Source organism: Geotrypetes seraphini, chromosome 3 (assembly GCF_902459505.1).
Source record: "Geotrypetes seraphini chromosome 3, aGeoSer1.1, whole genome shotgun sequence".
NCBI lineage: Eukaryota > Metazoa > Chordata > Amphibia > Gymnophiona > Dermophiidae > Geotrypetes > Geotrypetes seraphini.
The window spans coordinates 109,887,993-109,914,284 of NC_047086.1; the positions used below are offsets into that span (position 1 = coordinate 109,887,993).

The window sequence follows — 26,292 nt, forward strand, 5'->3', positions numbered from 1 at the left end:
TTACCTCACTGGCCCACGGTAAAATCCTCTACTGCAGTTTGAAAAAAAGGAGCCTTTATTATGGACTTAAAGAACTGAGAAATACAAATCTTTGAATTTATGTCTAAATTGTCTACAGCAGGGGTGCCCAATGCATTGAACACGATCGACTGGTCGATTACTCAGGCATCCTCAGTCGATCGCAGAGCCGGGTTCCCTTCCCTTCTGGTTTTTTTTTCCATCTCCTGACTGGCCCGCCTCTTGAAGAACGCCGGCCAATCAAAAGTCAGTTCATTCAGTCCCCGCTACTCTCCAGGCCCCCCAGGCTGGCGCTGCTGGTGGAGGAGGAAGAGGAGTCCTTGGCGCAGAGCAGGCAGCAGAGGGGCGTAACGCGCTCTCGTCCTTTTGGCAGTGGACATGCTTGAAGAAGCGGGGAAGGGAGTTGGGTTTAGGTAGCAATCGGGAGGGGTGCTGGTCATGGAGCCGCTGGCCGGGGACACGTTAATGTAGTCAGCGCAGGGCAGCTTGCCCTCGTTGCTCTCCACGGAGAGTTTGGGCTTGGCCCCGTTGGTCTACAACATCTTGCTGTAGCCATCGGGCGAGCAGCTGCTGCTGGGTGACATCCGGCTTTCTCCCTGGCCTCCCGGTACTTTTAGCAATTCTTGCAGGTTGCCATTGGCCTCAGGAGCTGTCTTCCCTCTGCCGTGGTCCTGCCCCTCCTCTGAGTCAGAGGCAGGATTGGGGCAGAGGGAAGACAGCTTCTGAGGCCTATGGCAACCTACAAGGATTGCTAAAGTACCAGCGATCCTCAATGCAGGCTGCTCCCTGCAGGAATTAGGTCAAAGGATGTGGGAGGGCAGGGAGGAACATGCAGGTCTTCCGGGGGGTGGGGGGGGTAGGAGCATGCCTTCAGGGGGGTGCAGACCTTCAGGAGGACAGGCAGGCCTTCAAGGGGTGGGGTGCAAGCCTTCAGGGCCCTGCTGTAGAAATACACAGAGGGAGGGAGGGAAGGGGGGGTTCAAAGAGATGTGAATATGCCGGACTTTGGGGGGGGAAGAAATAATGGGTCTAAAAACAGAGAAGTGGGTGAGAGATGGTGGATTTAGGGAGGGAAGGAACAGAAAAGGAGAGAAGTTGGACACAAGGGATGGTGTGGAGGGGGGGAAAGAGATACTGGATAGGAGGGTAGTTGGAAAAAGAAAGGGAGAGATGGTGGACCATGGGGTGGTGGGGAAGGAGGGAGAGATGCTCAATGAAAGGGTAGTTGAGAAAGGTGGATCTGTGGATGGAGATGAAAAAAAGGAAAGATGCCAGACTTCCAGGGGAGGGGAGGGAAATGAAAGGGGAGGACAGAGATAGAAGATAGAAGAAAGAAGGCGACCCTGGCAAGCAAGTTATCAGAAGACAACCAGAGCCTGGGACCAACAAGATTTGAATAATGTCCAGACAACAAAGGTAGGAAAAATGATTTTATTTTCAATTTAGTGATCAAAATGTGGCCATTTTGAGAATTTATATCTGCTGTCTATATTTTGCACTATGGCCCCCTTTTACTAAACCGCAATAGTGTTTTTTAGCGCAGGGAGCCTATGAGTATCGAGAGCAGCGCAGGGCATTCAGCACAGTTCCCTGCACTAAAACCGCTATTGCGGTTTAGTAAAAAGGGAGGGGGTATATTTGTCTATTTTTGTATGGTTGTTACTGAAGTGACATTGCATAAAGTCATCTGCTTTGATCTCTTTGAAAAAAAACCCAGAATATAAATGATAATTAACATTTTCTCTGCGTACACTGTGCTTTGTGTTTTTTTAAATTTTATTGTTGGTAGATCATTTTGATGGTCATTTTAAAAGTAGCTCGCAAGCCCAAAAAGTGTGGGCACCCCTGGTCTACAGTGTTCTTATCAGAGGCTTATCTGTCACTTCTAAGACAAGTCCAGTGTTCCATAAGGATGATGGAAAGTTCATTATTTCTTTTACCAATTTATAGATTTATTTTTGTACAGGCATCATATTATATAGACTACCTCACTAATTTGTCAAGATGTGGCAGATGTTAATGTGATATCTCTGTGTGATGGAAAAAAACAAAACATTCCCACTGAATGAGTACAGAAAAACTGAACAGTGTGCACAGAGAGAAAGTCCCTTGTTTTCAGGTAGTAATATTGTTGATTTGTTGGTGGGGAAGGGAAAGTTGAATTTAGTGAATAAAATGAATTGCTTGTGTACAAAAATGACAGAACATAAGATCTGCCATACTGGGACAGACCAAAGGTCCATCAAGCCCAGTATCCTGTTTCCAACAGTGGCCAACTCAAGTCCCAAGTACCTAGCTAGATTCCAAATAGTAAAACAGATTTTCTAATCTAATCCTCCATTTTATATATCGCATCATCCCTACAAAAGAGGGCTTGATGTGGTTTACATTAAGACTTTGCACAGTATATTAATTTTAAAAAGTCCCTAATCTGAAATAGCAGAAAACAAGCCTTTAATCTTTTTTTGAAAGATTTTATAGTTAGTGCATGACTGCAGATTGATGGGTAATTCATTCCATAAAGTAGTAAATAGAAAAAAGCAAGAACAGACTTGACTCCTTGACTGAACACCTTTAACGATGGAAAAGACAGCTTATAAGCAGTAGAAGATCTATAGCCACTTTGTCGTGGCAGACTTAAAGATAGTGGTACAACTGAATCATCTAATTGTCCATAAAATATTTTAAAAACTAGATAGGTACATTTGAACTTGACTCTTGACTGAATAGGATGCCAATGTAGTAATCTCAAGAGGGACATGACATGTTCAAATTTATTTTTGTTAAAAATCAGCCAAGCTGGAGTATTTGGTATCGGTTGTAGACATTTTAAATTATTTTTACTAATACTACAATAAACTGAATTACAATAGTTCAACTGAGCTAATACACACACCCTTTTACAAAACCACATTAGCGGTTTTTAGTGCAGGCCGGCACGCTGAATGCTCTGCGCTGGTCTTGATGCTCATAGGAACTAATGTAATACCCAATATGCGTGATGATTTTTCAATAGACAAAGCTTCTCCAGAGTCTAAAACTATATTATTAGGAAGTATTGGACAATCAGGACCTAAGCACAACAATTTAGGGCTCCTTTTACTAAGCTGCGTTAGGACTTTAACGCGCAGAATAGCGTGCGCTACAATGCCACGCGTGCTAGACGCTAACACCAGCATTGAGCTGGCATTAGTTCTAGCTGTGTAGCGCGGGGTTAGCGCGCGCTAATCTGCGTGCGCTAAAAATGCTAGCGCAGGGTTTAGCGCTAATCTGGACTAATTTAATCTGGACTAATTTAAATCTGGACTAATTTGTAGTATAAAAATATCTGCATATGTAAAAAGAGATTCACCTGTACCTAAAATATCAAATTGTAAAAGAACCACAAAATGCTTTTTACTTCATATTTTTTTAATCTGAGTGATAAGCGAGAGTAATAATGTCCGAGTGCTATAATATGGACAAAAGTCATGTTGAAAAGGATGTAACATTGAAAATGGATCTAAAAAATCTTAAAGTTGTTTTTAAACTATTGATACAAGACAAAACTGGAAAAAAGGGGGATTGTAGTGGTAAAGCTCTAGGCAAAATCACACAGTATATGGAAAACTCACTACTGGTAAATATTGGAAGGATTGCCACAGACGTTCAAACAAAAACTCAAATAATAAAAAATAATAAATAAATTGTGGAGAAAAACAAAACTCAATACAGTGGTTCCCGGGCCACAAGGTACCCAAAAGAAGCCTGTATAATCACTGGAATGAAAAAACTCCACAACATCAATATAAGAACATAAGAATTGCTGCTGCTGGGTCAGACCAGTGGTCCATTGCGCCCAGCAGTCCGCTCCCACGGCGGCCCCTCCCCCCAGCCACCGGCGCTGCTCTACCCCACCTCACCACATCCCCAAAAGACCCCCCCACCCCCGAGGCCACTAGTACACTTCCACATCCCCCCCGAACCAGCATTGCCCCCACTGCCCGCGAACCGGCATCCCCTGCCCAAATTGAAGGCTTATCCCCAATCTGGCACCGACACATAGCACCAACCCACAGGAGGTGCTGGTGCCCGAAGATCCTTCCTCTTCCCGGACTGGGCCTTGAGCATCTGCACATGCTCAAGGCCTTCTGGCTCCTGCCTCTCTCTGAGATTCACAATTTGCAAAAATGTTTTGTTCGTCTTGCAAAACACAAACTGCGTTACTTGCAAACCGAGGTTTGACTGTATTAACTTTTTCAATTTTTGCAATTGGTTCTTCATCAGATGATGAATCAGATAATGAAGCTTGAGCAGTCATTCTGGTGTTTATCTCTTTTCGACAAGTTATGCACAACTTTTGACCAGGTGTGAACTGATTTTTTGTCAGAGTCTTTAATTGCTCTGTAACACTGTCACTGATAAGCTTCAGACTCTTTCTAACCTGATGATTAGGTTTCAAGAATGGATTGCAGATTTTTGTAATGATTGATTTAATTTTTCCCATAATAAGATAATGGTTAAAGGAGGGAGGGTGGGACGGGGGTAAGGTTTTTATTCTCTTTATCATAAATAATAAATAACTTAGCATAGTAGATGTTATTTTTATGTGAAACTAACAAAATAAAGGGAGGGAAGAGGATTCATAATTAAATAATAATTGATAAAATCATTAAAGTTTATATGATGTGTAAAATCATAATAAAGATAATATAAAATATGTTTTATATAAATTATATTATAGAGATATCAAGTGTATTGTTAAAGATAATTTGTATGAAAATTTATGACACTTGTTATATGAAAAAAATCAATAAAACGTTAAAACAGAAGAATGGATTGCAGCATGACCTTTGTAAAAAAATCAAATTGCATTAAAAACACTGCCTCATGATGGAGACAGATAATTGAATTTTCATTGAAGCTTTGAGATGTTCGTTGAGTCAATAATTTCTGATGACTTGTGTTAAAATCTTTTATGAGTTTTAAGGCCCTCTCTGCCCTGTAGGCTTTTAAATGACATTGTGATTCATTGATTTTGCCAATGTTGCAAGCATCGATTGTATGAATAGTTTCTGGATCCATTGCTTATTATCCAAATGTTCAGAAAATAACTCACTTTTTCAAGCTCTGGAAATAAAACATGTGAAAACAAAAGCAAAAGATTACATTACTAACATGGCTGGTATTCACAAGAAAAATTACTCATATCAATAACAATAGTGTAACATGAAACACATACTAACAAAAACAGCAAACAAAATCAACTGCTTTTATTCATAAATTATTCTACAGATTTGATTCAGCATTGCAATAATTATACAATGTCATCACAATTAAGCTTTAAAACAAATAATAAGCAGCAGATTATATATGAAGTATTGTTCTTCCGCAGTTCAGCCTGAATATAGGAAGAATTTTCCAAGGACAAATGCTATTAATACTTTCAAATAGTTCAAATTACACTGCTTTGACTAACCAGAATTCAATTGCAATTTTCTTCTCTGTACAAAAAACCACCCTCCTGAAAATGTGACATCTGGTAGAGAAAAAGTTGCTCTATCCAGTGATTTTTGAACCAAAGTGATTGATAGTGTCAAAACTGAAATACAAGGCTTCAAAGATGGGTACAATTTGTTAATAATATTTTTGCTGCTCTGTTTGACTTGCAATTTCTTTGCATATAAATGAAAGCAGGCCTTGAAATTCTCATAGATGAATAGTAATCAATAGTTGAGCAGGTGTACCAAGCAAGAAGTCATTACATACATTTGTTACAAATCTATGGCACCCCAAAGATGAAGAGCAAACAAACCAAAACTGCAGACTTTGTACACGATGCAGGCAGACTTTATTGTGACAAGTAAATCTTTGATTAAAATCCTTTTACCAGGCAAGGGACCCAATACGGTCCGTGTTTCGGACAACCTTCATCAGGGGTCCTAATAGGTACAAATACAATATTAAAACCAACATATTTAAAAGGATAATTTTTAGAAAAATGCGGTGTATCCATAAATTAATTACTATGATGGTCCAATTTGTGCATTAAAGAATAGAATTATAGGAAGTAGACAAAAAGATATGAAAAGGAAAGAAGGAAGAAAAGATATATTCTAATTAAGTAAGTAATATAATAAATAATTTTAATTAATATTCATATTTAATTGAATATGTCTGGTGAGAAACTCTCTATTAAACCATAAGAGATCCAAAAATGAAATATACGTGTGAAAAGAAAAAAGAAAAAAGGAGTAAAAAGGAAAAAAATGTAAAATAGAAGTGAAAGGTATATAAAATAATATAAATATATAATATATAATACATACCATTTTGATAAAAGGGAAAAATATCAAAAGTAAAGCCTTGGACAAATAGCTATCAAGAGACATAGAGAAAGTCATGTAAACATAAAGGTAATCATAGAGATATATCATAGCTAAAATAAAAGGAAAGAATAATATAGTGTGGAATAAAATATAGATCAACAGTGGGTAATTAATCGTCATAGAACTCCTAGATACACAGCAGTAAACCTAAACACAGCAACAGTGATCATTAAAAATGAGCAATTAAAAAACAATACAACCATTAAATAATATTTAAAATTACAAATAACATTCTTATTAAATATAGGAAAACAACACAGAGGATAAAAGATATACAGCCGTCCTAAGATGTCATAATTTTCTGAACGGCAGTGAATTTAAAACTGAACTACAATGATTTTAAAACCAACAAATGTAAATTTACCACAATTGGTTTGCTGTTCTGTACCCCAAAGATGAAGCCAAAAATTAGTGAATTGAGTTTTTGGCCAACTTTGGCATTGAGACATCAGAAGAGCACTTAACCTAGACTTTTAAAACCCTAAAAGCTTATTAAGTACAAAAAGTTGCACCAGTAGACTAACCCCCACTCTTTTACGAAACTGCGATAGCGGTTTTTAGTGCAGAGAGCCAGGCTGAATGGCCTGCGCTGCTCCCAATGCTCATAGGAACTCAATGAGCATCGGGAGCAGCGCGGGCCATTCAGCGCAGTTCTCTGCGCTAAAAACCATTAGTGCGGTTTCGTAGAAGAGGGGGTAAATTTCAGGCTGATGTAAGCAATACTCTGGGTACAGGAGGCCCTTAAAGTTGCCCATTTGTTTCATACAACACACACAAAAATTTTAAGGCCTCTACTTAGGCACCTCTTACTACATGAATTTCAGGTTTTAGGGGTTGAAACTTTGCATGGCTTAGTGCCATAAGTTAGTGTACTTACATGCCAAGTTTCATTAAAATTGAAGATGAAAAGGTGAGGACCACTTGTACATTTGTCATGGACTGACCCAGTATCAAAACTTAAGTACAGTAATTAGTTACATTTACGTTGGCTTTTACAAAGCCGTGGTAGAGGTTTTTTACCATTGGCCAGCGAGGTAAATGCTCCAATACTCATAGAATTTCTATGAGCGTTGGAGCATTTACCTTGCTGGCCCACGGTAGAAACCTTTGTGCAGCTTTGTAAAAGGAGCCCTAAGCAAGAGTTCCTTTTACTAAACGGCAGAAGAGATTTCGTCTGCAGGCAGTAGGAATTCTAGGAGCGTTGGAGCTTCTCATACCTCACCAACCTGCAGTAGAAATCTGTACTGCCGTTTAGTAAAACTCAGCGTTGGTTACTATATTGGAATCGGCAATAGAAGTAGTAGATATGCATGCTACCCTCCTTGTTTCCTTTGTTTTCAAAGTTGATTTAAAAAATTTGGTGATATAAATGTATTTCAGAAATTGTATGACTTTATTTTTAGATCATAAACTCTTTTTTTCCTGATGTGTCTATGGAAACCTAGGATAGGCATAACCTTTCCCTGGGTCTTTGATCTAGGATACTACAAAAAAAAATGGTTAATTATTTCTCTGTTTTCTTCAAAGTGTTTGATAAAATTGCAGAATATATGTTACTAGTCTTTAAGCCCGTTACATTAACGGGTGCTAGAATAGATGTGTGTGTCTGTCTTTCTCTCTCTCCCCTTGGCCGCTGTCTGTCTGTCTATGTTTATTTGTTTTTCTCTCCTTGGACACTGGCTGTCTCTCTGGCCCCGTGTGTGTCATTCTTTGTGTCTGTGTCCTTGTGTCATTCCCCCGCCCCCCAGAGCAAAGCTGTCTGCCCCCAGCATACCCCTTTCCCTCTCCCTAACCCCCTTGTGTCTTCCCCCTCCCCCCGCGAGCAAAGCTGTCTACCCCCCAGCACACCTCTGCAACAAAAGCATCCCCCTGTACCTGCAGCATTGGCATGACACCCTTCAGCCAATCGTGAGTGCTCAGAGCGCGACAGGGAGCGGGGCCTGCAGCTTCTTCGGCGTCGGTGAGGAAGGAGAAGTTGGCCCAACTCTCCGCAGGGGCTTTGGGGACAGGCTTGTGCGGCTCGAAGCCCTCCTCCCAGCAGCACTCCATACTGCCTTCCTCCCGCCGCCCAGAATAGATGTCTGTATGTCTGGGGTTTTTTTATTTGTCTCTCTCTCCTTGGACGCTGTCTGTCTGTCATTATTTGTGTCTGTGTCTCTCCCTGGTCCCCTGTCTGTCCGTCTTTCTTTCTGTCTGTCTCCCTGGCCCCCCTGCTTGCCAAAGCAGCCCCCTTTCCATCTCCCCCTGTTCTGCAATGCCTAACTGCTCGGTGGCCCCCAGCACACCCCTCCCCCAAAGCAGCCTCCTTTCCCTCTCCCCCTGTTCTGCAATGCCTGCTCCATGGCCCCTTTCTGTTCGCCCCCCCCCCATGAATGCTATCTGCACAACCCTCCCACCAAAACAGCCCCCTTTCTTGCCTGCTCCATGGCCCTTCTTTTTCCTCTTCCCCTCCCTCCAGTCACCGCTGCCATTCCTATTTAAAACGGCCTGCTGAGGTTTGCGGCCGGCTGTAGCGAACCTCGCAGGCCGCTGTTCACCTCAGTAGCATGTTCCCTCTGACGCGATCGCGTCAGAGGGAACGTGCTACCACGTGGAGAGCGGCCTGCGAGGTTCGCTACAGCCGGCCGCGAACCTCAGCAGGCCGTTTTAAATAGGAATGGCAGCGGTGACTGGAGGGAGGGGAAGAACAGGAGCGGTAGCGGTTGTTGCGGGAGGGGGGGAGGCGGCGACGTGCAGGCCGCTGTAAACAGGAGCGGCAGCGGCGGCAGGACCATGAGCCCTCCTCCCGCCATCCGCTGCCAGAGTCGCTCCTGTCGCGCGATGCAGCTAACTGGCGCATACGCCGTTTGGCTGTGAGTTCGGGCGTGCAATGTAAGTCTGCATGTGGTTCAAGTTGTGTGCATCGTCGGTCTGGAGGAGTGGATCGAGCTGGGGCTCCCGTGCGATATTGCAAGTTCGGCTGCGTGGGAGTTTTGGTTTTGTGAGGAGCCGGCATAGTGTTTCGGGTGGGGAAGAGTCGCGATTCCTTTTTTGTTTTAGGCCCGTGCAGGAGGAGCTGAAAACAGGGCTGGGGGCTCGGTAGGTGGTGGAAGAAGGCTGGGGAGCCGCTCGATGGATCGCAAAAAAAGGAGGAGGGGGTGGGCACTTGGAGAAGGGAGCCGTTTTCAAAGGCGCCCCTGCGGCTCCTCTCATGAGCTGCAGTTGCGTCGGAAGATGAGAGAGGAGTCGCGGTGGTGGCTTTGTGGGTCCGTAGTCAGAGAGAAGTAAAGCTGGGGACTGGCGCATGCGCAGTCCTGCGGCCACAGACCTACAGCGCACGGAACACGCAAATAGGACTGCGCATGCGCGGCTAGCTCTTTATTATATTAGATGCTTTCTATGACTTATCTCAGCTAAAGAATTGTGTTGATAGGAATTCTCCAACCTAAAAGGAAATTTATCTTAGAGTCATATGGCTAGGTATTATGAGCTAAATAGTAATGGCTGTATTTTAACCTTTTTTTTTTACTATTTGTTACCTATGACAAATATCCTTATAACTGTTTGATAGTTTCCTTTTTCTTTTTTAGTGTTAATCAAGAAAGAATTTCTTGTTGGTAATACTTATAAATTACTAATAAAATAAAAAAACATGCAAAACATATTTCCTGTCCAGTCAATTTTGTTCATTGCTTTGGATAGAAAAAATGTTGATCTCGTGATAAGCAGAGGGTATAGTGCACACAACAGGGGCATTGGAATACCTTGGGGGGGAGAGGGATAGCACAAATAAGTCAAACTCCATCCTTCTCTCCTGGCTCCCTAGCTGCTAATGCCATGTGGTACAAAGTTGGTCAGGCCATGATGCTGGTGGCTTACCCCATGTCACTTACCTATTCAACACAGCCGTTGCTCCAGAGCAGCAATAATAATAATAATAATTTATTTTCGTATATACCGCCCCCACCAACGGTTCTGGGCGGTTCACAAGAATAAAACAGCAGTTCAGTGAAAAAGATACAATTTCACAAAAACAATACATCATACAGCAATCAAGTACAGCTAAGACTAATGTACAATTTAAAATATCCTAAAAACTGATGAGAGAAGCGTAATATAAAAAGTGCATACTGCAGCAATTCTACAGTAATCTGATTCAACTACAGTTAAAATACAATTTAAGAAAAATTTTTAAAAATAGAAAATGAAGAATAATAATGATTAAACACATTGCAATTAAAATCAACATTCTGATTTATCAAATAGATATATTTTTAAAGATTTCCTAAATGTAAAATAAGAATAAGTTTGAGCGATCAACGGGTGTAATCTTGTCCTGCATGCTCACTAAGCATCTGCACCCACAGCTACATGCATGTGAATAGAGGCTGTGGGGCCCGTCTGATGAAAATGGCATGACACTTCATCATATTAAAGCAGTGGTTCCCAACCCTGTCCTGGGGGACCACCAGCCAGTCAGGTTTTAGGATAGCCCTAATGAATATGCATGGGGCAGATTTGCTTGTCTGTCACCTTCATTATATGCAAATCTCTCTCATGCATATTCATTAGGGTTATCCCAAAAACCCGACTGGCTGGTGGTCCTCCAGGACAGGGTTGGGAACCACTGTATTAAAGTATTCCATGGCATTTTCTTCAGATAAAGATAGCATAATGGACTAGATTTGGTAAATGGTGCCCAAATATGGGCACTGCATGAAATCTGCATGGAGAACTATTTTATAAATGGCATTTCAAGTTGTGCACCATTTATAGAATAGTGCTTAGAGCCAATTTCCACATCAAATTTTGAGTACAAGGATTTACATCAGCTGAAACCTGGTGTAAATTATGCATGGATACCCAATCTATATATGCCCTCCCATGGCCATGTCCCCTTTTGAGTTGCATGCTATAAGATTTGTGCGAGGATCTTTATAGAATAGCACTTAGCAAAATGTGCATGCAAATCCAAATAGTTGCCAATTAACACCAATAATTGATAGCATCCAAATATTGGTGCTAATTGTCTCATTAGCTTGCAAATTTGGGCATCATTTATAGAACTGCCCTTAATGCGTCTGCATCTGCAATCCTGCCATTTCAGGAGTTTGACAAATATTTGATACATCGAGAGTTTGTAGAGCTGCGGAAGAAGGAAATGAACTACAGGAAATGGAGCCAGCGAGTTTCAGAGCCACTTCTGCAAGCAATAGAGGATATTGTTGACAGCAAATCCAATGAAGAAATAGGGCAAAGAAGATGTTTGCAACTGGAACATTATTTAAACTACTGTAATAAGAAGGTAACAGAAGAAAACTGGAAATGAGTTTTAAAAATATCAGTGTATCATCACTTTCAACTTTAAGATTTAAACTTTATTTGATACACCACTAAACTGGATAGATCCAAGTAATTTACAATAATTATTTTTTTTAATTGTAACAAAGACACAGGACACATATTTAGATAAAGTCATCATGTTAATAGCAAAATGTCTTCTTCCACTACATATCTTCCTTCTTTTGCTGAACTCCTGAAGACAGAAATTATATGTAAGTGTGTTATCAAGTTACATATGGGTTTAGCTGTATTTTTTTTTATTCTCCCAATCCCCCCCCCCATTAATTTATTGCTTGTGAAAGGTGCTAGACTGACAATCCTGGAAACTTGTCCTCCTGGGATCTAGAACAGGGATAGCACAGGCAGTGACAGTATAAGCCTCCATGTGCCAATATCTCTCAATCCTAGGCTCAAGAGACCAAATGTGAGGGTAAGAGGATAATTAATTCCCCATGCTTGTGCAGTCTTTGGTGTCTCTGTTGAGACAGCTAATGATGTATATTAACACCAGCTATGATAATGGTTTTAGTACCATAAGCACCACTGAACCACTAAAGTATTTCATATTATTGTTCTGTCTGATGGTAACAGCTTATGGTCACTAGTGCCTTGAACCAGATTTGAACTAGTAACATATCTCTAAAACCTGCTGCTTCTTCCTCTATAATATTGCCAAAATCTGACCCTTCCTCTCTGAGCACACTACCAAAATACTTATCTACGCCCTCATCACCTCGCGCATAAACTACGGCAACTCACTACTCTCAGGCCTTCCATTTAGCCATCTTGCTCCCCTCCAATCTGTCCAGAATTCGGCTGTACGACTTCCAGGAGAACCACTATACTCACGTTACCCCTCTCCTAAAGTCACTTCATTGGCTTCCCTTCCATTGCTGAATACAATTCAAACTCCTCTTACTGACCTACAAATGCACTCAGCTGCCCCTCATTGTCTCTTTTCACTTATCTCCCCCTATGATCCCCCCCCATCCCTGTGAGCTCATCTGGTAAGTCCCTCCTATCTGTGCCCTTCTCTTCAACTGCTAACTCCAGATTCCATCCCTTCAATAACATAGCCTGCAAAACTCACTCCTACACATCTTCACACAAGAAGAGGGGACCCAGAGCTAGTAGATGACCTTGGCTGTGCACACACATCTTGTAAACAAGCTCATAGTGCTCCAGGAGAGAAAAGATGGTTCATGGCCTAAGTCAGGCCTCAAGCCTCCAAAAGGTAAAGCAGGGATGTCCCTAAATAGATTCTGAGAAGTTTACACAATATGATATAATATGATATATAATATGTAATGAATGATTGGAAAGTACTAGAAGGGTGGGGGGAGGGAGAGGGGATAAAAATATGTTTAGAATATTATGAATTAGATATAAAAGTGATATTGTGTATTCATTAATTGTATTTCAATATTTTGTACACTTCATGTAAAATTTAAAAATGAATAAAAATTATAAATGGGGAGAAGTTTATATCAAGAAGTCCATATGCTGAGAATTGCATTTGATAGTGTACAATATTAAGGTGCTCATTTTCAAAATAGAAAAACATGAAGCAACAAAAAGATCTTTTTCTCACAAAAACATCTTAAGTTGCGATTTTCAAAACTCTGATTTCAGATGTTTTTCTCTGCAGTTCACCCAAATTTCAAGGAGGCATGTTGGGGGCTTGTTATGGGCGGGGCTTGGGCATTCCCAAAAGTTTGATAATTTTCTGCCATAATGGAAATAAAATCAAAACATCTGGGATGGTTTTGTCTAGACCTGTTTCATATATGACTTAAGTTCCAAAAAGGTGCCTTAAATGACCAGATGACCACTGGAGAGATTAAGACATAACCCTCTCTCCTTAATCCTTCTGTGGCCCTGACCTCTTCCTACTTCCTAAAGATGTGACAGTATATAATAGGCTCTATGACACTTTTGTTTTTTTGTATTTATACACCACTTATAGCCTAAGCGGTTTACACTTAGGTACTCAAGTATTTCTCTCTATCTCTCCTGGTGGGCTCACAATCTGACTAACGTACCTGGGGCAATGGAGTGTTAAGTGGCTTACGGTACATAGAAACATGATGGCAGATAAAGGCCAAATGGCCCATCCAGTCTGCCCATCTGCAGTAACCATTATCTCTTCCTCTCTCTAAGAGATTCTACGTGCCTATCCTATGCCTTCTTGAATTCAGATACAGTCTCTGTCTCCACCACTTCTTCTGGGAGACTGTTCCACACAATAGACATTATCATGGCAGTACTCAACCCTATTCACTTTCCTGCTCAGCTACCTCAATGACATGCTACTCCAACTCTGCAACCACATGTTTAAACCATTCCAGCATGTCAGCTACTGCACTTCCTAAGTAATGTGGTATCCACAGTCTACCATTTCTGCATCTAACTCTCAGGCCTGCTCAGTAGACTTTGGCCTCTTAATAGTCTCAACTCACAAGTCTATTCTACCAATGAATCAAGGTCTCCTTACTGCTTCGTTGTTCCCTCCATTGGTGTTTGTCACCTTGCAATATCTCCAAGTAGCTTCTTATTCCATGTTCCTTCACATCAACACATTTCCATATCTGGATACTCTCCGTACGCAAGGATCTTGTACCCTTCAAGAGAGATCTCTTCACGTTTTTCTTCTTGAATTATGAACAATTGTTGTAACCTCTTCTCACTTTTCAAGCTTGTCTCTTCAACCCAGTACTTCTGGTCAAGACAGTCAACTACATTCCAATATGTTATACCATGCTTCCTTGTTTGTTGGATTTTTTTAACCCTGTGTACAGAGGTATCTCAATCCTGGGCTTTAGCAATCTCATGCAACATGTTCCAAAACTCTCTAAATAGCTGACAAGTAGAATGCTCTAGCCGACAAGCTCACTACATTCCTATAGCCTCACGAGTGACCACTCCATTCCAACTTTTTATCTTAGCTGGAATTGCATGTCTTTGGCCAGCACTGAACCAACACATTCCAGTATGCATTCCCTATAATCCTTCTAGTGGCGAAGACACCATGATCTTCATATCTCTGCGGTAACCCAGACAAATCTTGTTATCTTCTTCATCTCAGCCTGGTTCCTCTTACTGCACCCATAGAAGATTTCACTCTTTCTGCTGCAGTCTCAGCTATTATAGCCACTTCCAGAAAGCCCTCTATACACAACGGCACCGCTTTAACAACACCCACTTCACTACCTGGCATGAGCACTTGCAATTACTTTCAGACACTTCACCTTTGGCATAGGTTCTGGATTACCTCTTACACCTCTGTCATACTGGACTAACAACCACTTCATAAGAACATAAGAACTGCCATCTCCAGATCAGACCTTCGGTCCATCAAGTCCGGTGATCTGCACACGCGGATCAGTATGTGTTCATCTCATGTACCCCTCAGCAACAACTTATACATTTTTTGATTTCTCAATTTATTAAGGGCCCTTCTAGTTCCTCGGGATCTCAATGATGTACTCACCACTCTGATGAAACCTCCATTTGAGCCACTTACAAATGCACTTCTTAGGTGCCTCACTTGGATAGTAGTTTTTTCGACTGCTGTCACTTTTGCACTACAAGCTTTACTGTGTAATCCACCTTATACTATTTTTCATCATATTAGAATGGTGCTTCGGACGCATCCTTCATTTCTTTCAAAAGTTGTTACAAAATTTAATCTCAATTAGTTCATCGTCCTGCCTATGTTTTTTTGCAAGAGCATGATGTCCACTCTAATGAGGCTGTACTCCATACATTGGATTGTAACCATCTTTTAGTTTACTACCTAGATCAGACCATGCCACATAGAGCTTAACCTCAACTATTTTTCTTTTATGCTCCTCGCATATTGGGAACTCCAGTAACCAAGAGTACAATTTCTACATGGTTGGCGGATTGCATCTCGTTTTGCTATGCTCAGACTGGACTGCCACTAGAAGGTTGTTTCACAGCACAACAAGTCGAAGTGATTGCAACTTCAGTGGCTTTTCAACATTCTACTCCCATTGAGGATATTTCTCTGGTGCTCAGGACATACAATTGCATCCCATTGCTATCCGGAGACTCATTCCAGAAGAATTAGTTGCTTTGACCACATAGTTCTACAAAATTTATTCTCTGTTTAATTGCCAACTTCCCTCCTTCTGAAGTAGCTAGGGAATTTCTGTTTTTGTTTTATAAATCTTTATTCATTTTCTTATGTTACAACAAGTGTATCAAATAAACTCATTAGAAACTTGAATATACACACTTGATTAACTCACATATTAACATCAAATTTAACATTTCTTTAGAAAATTAATATTATATAAAGTTATAATATTATGCAAGAAATCTAAATTTATATAATTCTTATTGAATATAATAATCCCCCATACCTCCCTCCCTCCCAAATCAATAATACATAAAATCAACTTTATTGTAAATTCATTCAAATATTGATATAGTATGTAATAATCAGAAATAAAATCCCACCCCATTCCCCTCTAATCAAATATCTTATCGTGGGAAAAGTTAATCATTCATTACAGAAATCTGTTAACGGTCCCCAGACTTTTTGAAATTTACTCACATAGCCTTTTTGTGTTGCAATGGTGAGTTCCATTTTGTATATATGACATACAGAATTCCACCAGAAATTGTAATTTAACCTATCATGTTTTTTCCAATTATATGTTATTTGTTGTATTGCTATTCCAGTTAAAATAAACAGAAGTTTGTTGTTACTTGACGAAATTTGACTTCTTGCTCTCATAGTTGTTCCAAATAAAATAGTATCATATGTCAAGGCTACCGGATTTTCTAACATCCTATTGATTTGAGGCCAAATTGATTTCCAGAATGATAAGATAAATGGACAATAGAATAAAAGGTGATCTAATGTCCCAACTTCAACATGACAATGCCAGCATCTATTAGACTTAGAACTATCTATCTTTTGTAAACGAACAGGGGTCCAAAAAGCTCTATGCAGAAGAAAAAACCAAGTTTGTCTCATAGATGCTGACACCGTACATTTTAACCTCCAAGACCAAAGTCGTGGCCATTGAGATGCATTAATTTGATGCTTTATCTCAATGCTCCAAATGTCTCTAAGACCATTTTTTGGTTTTTTATTTACAAATCCGGATACTAATTTATACCACTGTGCGGCTCTATGATCCATTGAATCCATCTGGAAGCATAAGAATTCCAAACTATGATAATTAGTAAGATTTTTCCATTCAGGGAACCCTACCTGAATGGACTGCTTCAATTGCAACCATCTAAAATATTGTGATTTATTAAGATTAAATTTATGTTGCAATTGTGAAAACTCCAGCAACTTACCATTTTTTATTACATCTTCCAAAATACGAATACCTGCTATCATCCAATGCTTCCAGATGATTTTAAAACCGCCAATTTTGATCTTGGGGTTTAACCAAATCGTTTGAGTTGTTGATTTACTTATTGGAATAGGAGTTAGATTACTTATATATCTTAAAGTTTTCCAGGTATCCATAAATATTTTATGCTCTTTATATAACCATGGCATTTTGATACTAACTACATGACTAAGACGCAAGGGAAACATAAGTCTCCATTCTAACCAGAACCAGTCTGGAATATTATCAGTGGGCTCTGGGAGGATCCAATACATACCTTGACGTAAAATATAGGCTTGATGATACCTATAAAAATTGGGAAAATTTACCCCGCCCTCCACAATTGGCCTTTGCAACGACACTAAAGCAATTCTGGGATTTTTACCAAGCCAAATAAATTTTGTCAAAACCCTATTTAATTTTTTATAAAAAGATTCTTGAAAGAAAACTGGTATCATCCCCATTTGGTAACAAACTACAGGCAAAATCATCATTTTAACAGTTTGTACTCTTCCCCACCAAGATAAATGCAAAGGATTCCATTGCTCACACATTTCTGTCACCTTTTGTAATATACATTTTTCATTAATTTTCATTGTTTCATCCATTGTTTTTGTAATCCAAATTCCTAGATATTTAATAGCATCTTCCTTCCAAACAAAAGAGAATGCATCAAATAAACCTTTTGTACAATGTATATTTAATGGAAGAACTTCTGATTTATTCCAATTTATCTTATATCCTGAAAATTTTCCAAATTTCTCAATCAACTCAAGTAAACATGGAATGGTAGATTCTGAATTCCTCAAATACAATAGTATATCATCTGCATAAGCAGATACTTTATATTCTCTATCTGAATGTGGTATACCTTGTATGTAATGTAATGTAATTTATTTCTTATATACCGCTAAACTCCGTTAGGATTCTAAGCGGTTTACAGAAAAATAGACAATAGGGTGCATTAAAATTATAAGTAAAATAGGTACTTAGAAATTCCCTTACTGTCCCGAAGGCTCACAATCTAACTAAAGTACCTGGAAAAATGACAATTAGTAGAGTAATGAAGAAATAAAATAGAGAATAGATGAGAAAAATAAGAAAATAAACATTCTAATAAGACTACAATGATCTAAAGGACTTTGAAAGGTTGAAAAAAGAGGGGAAATAAGAATAGATGCAGAGGGAGAACCGTTGAAGCAATAGAATTCTGGGGAAATTTAAATGAAATTTGAATGATAAAATAAAACAAAATAAGTAGTAAAACAATAAGTGAGATTAAAAAATATATCATAAACTAAAAAGAATTGAAAATAAAATCAAAACAGTCAAAACTGAAGTCCAGCTTGAACGGGCCCCCGAGCCAACCGTTGGTCCGATGGCCGGACTGCAGCCCTCCTCCGTCGGCTCTCCCCTGCTGGAATGGGGGAGGAGCGAAGACAGTGTCGGGTGCCCCGCTGGAATGGGCCCCCAAGCCGACTGTTGGTCCGAAGGCCAGACTGCAGCCCTCCTCCGTTGGCTCTCCCCTGCTGGCATGGGGGAGGAGCGAAGGCAGTGTCGGGTGCCCCGCTGGAACGGGCCCCCGAGCCGACCGTTGGACCGATGGCCGGACTGCAGTCCTCCTCCGTCGGCTCTCCCCTGCTGGAATGGAGGAGGAGCGAAGATAATGTTGGGTGCCCCGCTGGAACGGGCCCCCGAGCCGACCGTTGGTCCGATGGCTGGACTGCAGCCCTCCTCCGTCGGCTCTCCCCTGCTGGAATGGGGGAGGAGCGAAGACAGTGTCGGGTGCCCTGCTGGAAAGGGCCCCCGAGCCGACCGTTGGACCGATGGCCGGACTGCAGCCCTCCTCCGTCGGCTCTCCCCTGCTGGAATGGGGGAGGAGCGAAGACAGTGTTGGGTGCCCCGCTGGAACGGGCCCCCGAGCCGACCGTTGGTCCGATGGCCGGACTGCAGCCCTCCTCCGTCGGCTCTCCCCTGCTGGAATGGTGTTAGATGGTGTTATGGTGTATGTCCTTTACTTGTTGGATAGCCAATAATAAGGGTTCTAAAACAATATCAAACAGCAAAGGAGATAAGGGACAACCTTGTCTAACTCCCCTCTGCAAATTAAAACTTTCTGAAAAAGTATTATTAATATATAATCTAGCAGAAGGGGAACTATACAACGTTTGTATTATTTGTATGAATCCAGGACCTATACCAAACCATTCCAATGCCTGATACATAAAGGTCCATTCCACTCTATCAAAAGCCTTCTCTGCATCCAGAGAAACAGAAAAAGTAGGCTCTCTCATTTTCTTTGTTAAATATAACATATGGAATGCCAATCTGGTATTATGAGATGAATGTCTTTGAGCAACGAATCCTGTTTGATGCATGCCTATAATATGAGGGAGAGCTTTAGCCAATCTTAACGCTAATATTTTTGCTAGTAATTTACCATCTACATTTATTAAAGATATTGGCCTATAGTTTGAAACCAAAGTGGGATCTTTATTTGGCTTTGGCAAAACAATAGTTAAAGATTCTGCCATAGTGCCAGTAATAGAACCTTTATTAAGTTGATACTGATAAAGATTTAATAAATAAGGCAATAGGAAATTTTGAAATGTTTTATAAAACTCCACCGTATATCCATCACCACCTGGAGTAGATCCAACTCTAAGGGACTTCAAAGCTGTTCCTAATTCTTTTAGTGATATTGGCTCTTCCAAGCTTCGTTTTACATGTTCAGGAATTTTTGGACCCTCTAACATTTTCAAAAATTCTAAACCATCTTTTTCTTTATCTAAATAAGTCTCGGAAGAATAAAGAGATTTATAAAACTTTAGGAATTGTTTTAAAATAGGCTCAATTTGTGTAAATGTTTTACCATTTTCATCTTTAATAGCAATTAATTTTGATTTTCTTTTTTTCGCTTTAAGATAATTTGCCAATATTCTTCCCGCCTTATTTGAGTTACCATAATACAATGCTTGCTGAGAAAATAAATCTTTCCTAATCAAATCAGATGAAATCTCATTATATTTGCCCTTAACCTTTAACAACTCCTGTTGAATAGAATATTCCCATTTTTCTATAAGTTTTGATTCTAAAAATTTAATCTCCTTCTCTGAGTTTAAAAATTGTTTTTTAATCTGTTTTTTAAGATAAGCAGAATAAGAAATTATTTGTCCTCTCATTGATGCCTTAAAAGCATCCCATAATATTTCCATAGAGATTTCATCCTTATCATTCAATTGAAAATAATCCTTCATTTTTGTTTGAAGATTCTCACAAAATATTGGATCAGCAAGCAATGTATTATCAAACTTCCAAATTGGTCTATTAGTATTTTGATCTGTAATCTTAATTTCAATCCATACCCCACCATGATCAGATAAAATGATTGGATCAATGGCAGCTTATGTCACTTGATGTATCAAATGATTTGAAATAAAAATATAATCTATTCTTGAGAAAGAGTTATGAACATGAGAACAAAAAGAAAATTCCCGTCCATCAAAATGAAGTATTCGCCAAATATCTGTCAAATCGCAAGATTGTACAAAATTATCTAATCCCAAAGATTTCATAAATCTACTTGGGTTTTTATCCAATAGAGGATCCATAACAGCATTGAAATCCCCAGCTACTATTAGATTCGAAGTAGCCAGTGGCAAAATCAGTTGTTGAAGAGTCTTAAAAAATTCATTTTGATTCGAATTAGGGGCGTATATATTAAACAACGTCATGGTAGTATTTCCCATGCTCACTTCCACATTTACCCATCTGCCATGAGTATCCGATGCCTTTAATTTGAATGAAGCAGAGCATTTTTTATTCACTAGAATAGCAACACCCGCTTTTTTCCCCTATAGCTGGGGAGAAGAAACAATGCCTGATCCAACCTCCTTCCAACTTATTAGATTCAATATCTGAAAGGTGGGTCTCCTGTATGAAGCATATATCCGCATTTTGCCTCTTTAAAAATAATAATGCTTTTTTCCTTTTTATCATGTGATTCAGACCATTAACATTCAAAGATAATATTTTAAGATCCATATATATTTTTATAATACATTTTGTCCAAAATCAAACAAATAATAATTCTTACTAGTAAATTTTCCCAATACACAAAATAATTTATAATATCCCCACCCTCACCCAACCCCCCACTATATCTCTCCCTCCCACCCCCAATTAAATACGAAAACTTGGATATGCAGATTGAGGTTAGGTATAAAATAACTCCCACAAGCTATTACAGAATTTAACTTTAATTACTACCAGTAAATTATTCCAATATATCAATTAAACTGTTTTCTGAATCAAGCAAAAACCTTTTTTTCCTTTTTTTTTTTTTTCCAAAGCCTATAAATCTTAGACACAAATTTGATGTAGTGATTCTCACATAAGAGATGTATTAGCATTACCCCTTCACTAATTTAATTATATATTTCCAATAAAGATTGCAATAATACTGGATCCAGATCTATGTCTCTACTTATATTATATTATATATTAATTATATTATATAGTACTTATCATCCCAGTACTAGTTTTATTGGGCATTAAGACTTATTGGATCATGAAGGAAGCAATATGAATTCAAAGTCTATCTCAGATTTATAAAGGAATCCTCCGTTAATCTTACCTTCGTTTAAAGTCGTGAGGGGGATTCGAAAAGAAATCTAATATTTCAAAAACAAAAACAAAAAAACCTCTCTCAACGCCATCTTTCATACTCGCACTTATTTTTTTCCCCATTGGTGACATGAATTATATAAAACCGCCAAACATACATTCTTTTCAACCATACTTTGAAACGCAAACTCAAACCGGAAGTACTTCCTCTAACAGGAAATCATCCATTTTAACCAATCCTATTCTGTTCTTATACATTACGATATATTTGGTAATATTATTGAAGACTTCCTCCTCCTCCCCTTTAAGTAACGCCTCCTGCTTTTATACAGCCAATTAATGCCTCTCCCACATAAGGTTAAAAAAAAAATAATTCATATCCTGTGTTAACCCTTTCAGGACCAAGGGACATATTTGTCCCATAACTTTAAAATCCTATACATTTTGATTGGGATAGTCTACAGTTCTAAATTTGATATGTACGGATTCCATATGATACTGCCTTTATGTAAACAAACTGGTTCCGACATTGATTCATTAGCGTCGTTGCCAGATTGACGAGAAGATTCACTTGCCACACTGTCCATAAGCCAGAAGTGTGATTTTAAAAAAAAAAAATAATGATATTTCACAAAAAAAAATCAATTTTTTGGCATCTGCAAGACCTTTTTACCATAAAAATGTCGTCAAAACCACAAAAATTGGCCTACAATCCTTATGGTCCTGAAAGGGTTAACAGCTCAATCGGATCTTCACTATTACCACGGTCTTACATGTAAGTTTACTTTCATCTATTAGTTCTATAAAACTTTTCATTCCATAAATGTAAGATCATGTTAAATTTTATGTTCTATTCTTTCATCTTTTCTAAGAGGGTTGTTCGTCTTATAGTTCCATGCTTGTGCACGTGCGATTCTATTCCGTTGCAATTTGAAACAAAACCATAAAAGTTCTAAGTTTTAACTGAAGATCCTTTATATTTCTGCTAATAAAATCAATATTTATAAATTAAATATTAATAAATTATAAGTAAATAATCCACATTAACCGGAAAAATTTCCTTTGAAATGACTTTTAAAATGTCATTGGTTGTTCATATTGTTCTAGATATTCTTGTAACTTTTTAGGATCTGAAAAATTTTGAGTCTTATTTGCAATTGTGACTTTCATTACTGCCGGGTAAAGGAGCCCGTATCTAGCCCCTAGCGATCTTAATTGGGGCCTCAGATCCAGAAATTGTTTTCTCCTAGATGCAGTTTCTCTCACAAAGTCAGGGACAATGTGTATTTTTGCATCTTGACATCTGAGATTTTTGTTCTCCTTTGCTAATTGACAAATTTCCATCGCTTGTTGATGTCTCAAGAGTCTAAAAATTAAAGTCCTTGGACCCGTTTGAGAGGTTTTCTTCTGTGCTAGTATCCTGTGTGCTCTTTCGATCTCCAGTGCAGTCTTGAATTTTAATGGCAACACTTTAGGCAGGAACTGTTCCAGGAAAGTTATAGGATCGTTTTTTTCCACCCCTTCCGGCATTCCGATGATTCTTAAATTATTTCTTCTTTCATGGTTCCGGCTGTCTTCAAAGTCTCTTTTAATTTCTTCAACCTCCTTCCATATTATTTTGCATTGTCTCATGTCCATATTTAATTGTTCAGAATTGTCTTCCAAAATATTTATTCTATTTTCTGTCACATCCACTCTTTTAGTAAGAATTGCAGCATCGTCGATTGCTTTTTGTAATTTTTTATTACTGTCTATAACATTAGCATTCGCATTATCCCAGGACAAGCAGGCAGGTATTCTCACTAGTGGGTGATGTCATCCGACAGAGCCCCAATACGGACGTCTCGCAAGCATGTCTTGCTTGAAGAAACTCAGAAGTTTCGAGATGCCCGCACCGCGCATGCGCCAGTGCCTTCCCGCCCGATGGTCCGGGCGTGTCTCCTCAGTTCTTTTTCTTCTGCGGAGCTGAGAAGTCTATCTTCAATTTTGCGCACATTGAATCTCTTTTTCTGCATTCTGTTTTGCCACGGGTTGAGTTTTTTTGGCTCTCCTGTGCATTTGTTTCTTTCTTTGATTTCTTTTTAAAAAAAAAAAATAAAATAAATTTTTTCTTCCGACACCGGGTCGGCCGCGAGGCAGGGGCCCCGCGCCTTCGACCTTGCGGCGGAGCTTTTCCGGCCTATGTCCCGGCCGATCACCGGTTTTAAAAAGTGTAGCAAGTGCCAGCGCGCGATTTCGCTCACGTACCCTCATCGACGCTGCTTACAGTGTCTGGGACCGGATCACTTCCCGAAATCGTGCCGGCCTTGCTCCACGTTGCCAGCGAGAGCATTTAAGCGCCGCTGTCTGCTGTGGGAGTCCATGTTCAAGATGGAAGCTTCGTTGGATCCGTCAGCTTCGACATCGACTGGTGCTTCAACTTCATCGGCGAAGCCCTCTGCCTCCCCGGCTGCTTCGGGCCTTCTAAAACCGGCATCGTTCACGCCAGTTTCGGCCTCGACTTCGGCGCCGGTGCCTTCCTCCGTCTCCTCGGAGCAGGTATCGACCCCTATAGTTCCACCGGTGGTGCTTAAAGTGCCGAAGGCTGGCAAGCAGAAGCACGCGGCACCGAAAGAGCGCGGAGACCGTGCGGAAGGGCCCCCTTTTGGTGCGGATCCCTCCATATCGGCTTCGTTGCGGTCCATACTGGAGGCTCAGTTTATGGAACTCATGACCACCATGGGACCCCGGCTGATTGCCTTGATCCAGGGTGACCTCCCAGTTCCGGTTCCGAGGGGCGGACTGCCCCCTCCTCCTCTGCCGTGCCGCACGGCCTCGTTGCTCGGCGAGGAGGAGCAGCGTGCGGTGTCCGGGTCCTCAAGGCGGTCCTCAGTTAGTGCTATGCCTCCTTTGGAACCGATTCCCTCGAGGAAGGCCTCCCTTGGTGATATGTCTCCCTTGGAGCCTATCCCCTCGAGGAAAGCTTCGTTTAGTGATTTGCCTCCATTGGAACCTGTTACCCCGCCCCATGAAGCTGTGTGGTGTCCATCTTCGAGGCCTCCCAGTCCTGGGCATAGCAGAAAGCAGGACGAGTTCTTCCGAACCCCCTATCAAGCATGGGTGGCGCCGGGAGAGGCACCGGCTCTTCCGCCTCTTCGATCGACGGCCTCGAGTCCGATCTGATCCTTGGAGGCTTCTGACCAGGTTTCTCACAGACGGGCTTGATCCCCTTCCAGGCATCATGAGGGGCATCGATCCAGACACTCTTCGAGGCATTCCTCTCGACACTCGACCGTCTCGCTCCAGAAGAAATTGCCTCGGTTGGGGTATGCTGCTTCGGCTGGGTCTCCTCCTCCGGGCCCGGAGTTCGAGGACCCCGAGGTTTTCTACTCACCCTGTTGCTCACAGGCCTCTATGGAGCCCGAAGCCTCGTCTTCTTCTAGCGCTTCTCGTAAACCGGCGACGGCGGACCAACTGTCTTTTTCCTCATTTCTCAGACAGATGGCGGATGACATGGACATTACTCTCGATGCTGGATCTCGATACTCCAAGGAGTACCTCGACACCATGCACTTGCCTCGTCCTCCAGCCGAGTCCTTGCGCCTCCCTCTGCACAAGCTCCTCGACCAGACCTTCATGAGGTGCTTTGAGTCTCCTTACTCTATCCCTGCGGTCCCTGGAAAATTGGATGCTCGGTACCGCACGGTGCATCATAAGGGCTTCGAGGGTCCTCAGCTTTCTCACCAGTCCCTCCTGGTCGAATCCTCGCTCAAGCGGTCTCATCCTGGCCAGGTCTATGCTTCAGTGCCTCCGGGACGCGAGAGCAGAACCATGGATAAGTTTGGTCGACGCATCTATCAGAATTCGATGATGACGTCCCGAGTCCTGAATTACAATTTCCACTTTGCCGCCTACTTGGAATTTTTTCTGCCTGTGCTTCGGAAATTCACACCATACATCGAGTCCCAGGCTCGGTTTGAGTTTGAGGAAGTGGTTGCTTCGCTGTCCCAGCTTCGTCTTCAGTTGATGCAATCTGCCTATGATGCTTTCGAGCTCTCGGCCCGAGCAGCAGCCTGCTCTGTGGCGATGCACCGGTTGGCCTGGTTGCGGACAATTGACATGGACCCGAATCTTCAGGACCGCCTGGCAAACGTCCCGTGTGCTGGGGCGGATCTTTTTGACGAATCCATCGAGACAAGTCACGAAGAAATTGTCTGATCATGAAAAGTCCTTCCAGTCCATTCTTAGGCCGAAGCCTAAGCCTAAGCCTCAACAGTCTCGACCCTCTCGTCCACCGTTGATTTATCAGCGGCGTTATCAACCAAGGCAAACTCCGCCTGCGAGGCAACCGGCGAAGCGACAGCCTCCTCAGAAGGGTCAGCCAAAGTCTCAGTCGCCTGCTGTCCCTAAGGCCACTCAGCCTTTTTGACTGTTTCGTCGAGGGCATAACCAACCTCGTTCTGCCTCCCCCTGTTTTTCCCATCGGAGGGCGCCTCCATCATTTTTATCCTCGCTGGGAGGCCATAACCTCCGACCTCTGGGTTCTTACTATCATCAGGGAAGGATACTCTCTTCATTTCCATCGGGTCCCTCCAGACCAC

At 41.0% G+C, this 26,292-nt stretch overlaps 1 protein-coding gene across 7 annotated transcripts in view; it reads left to right on the forward strand.

Moving 5' to 3' along the window:
- FAM228B (family with sequence similarity 228 member B) overlaps window positions 1-26,292 on the forward strand; it is a 151,254-nt gene that overhangs the window by 37,631 nt on the left and 87,331 nt on the right. For 6 of the 7 annotated variants that reach the window (XM_033938744.1, XM_033938741.1, XM_033938743.1 and 3 more), the window contains exon 5: window positions 11,473-11,670. The exons of the other annotated variant lie outside the window; for it this stretch is intronic. In XM_033938744.1, the coding sequence (XP_033794635.1) occupies window positions 11,473-11,670 (198 nt within the window). The remainder of the gene's footprint in view (window positions 1-11,472; window positions 11,671-26,292) is intronic. 7 annotated transcript variants of the gene reach the window in all.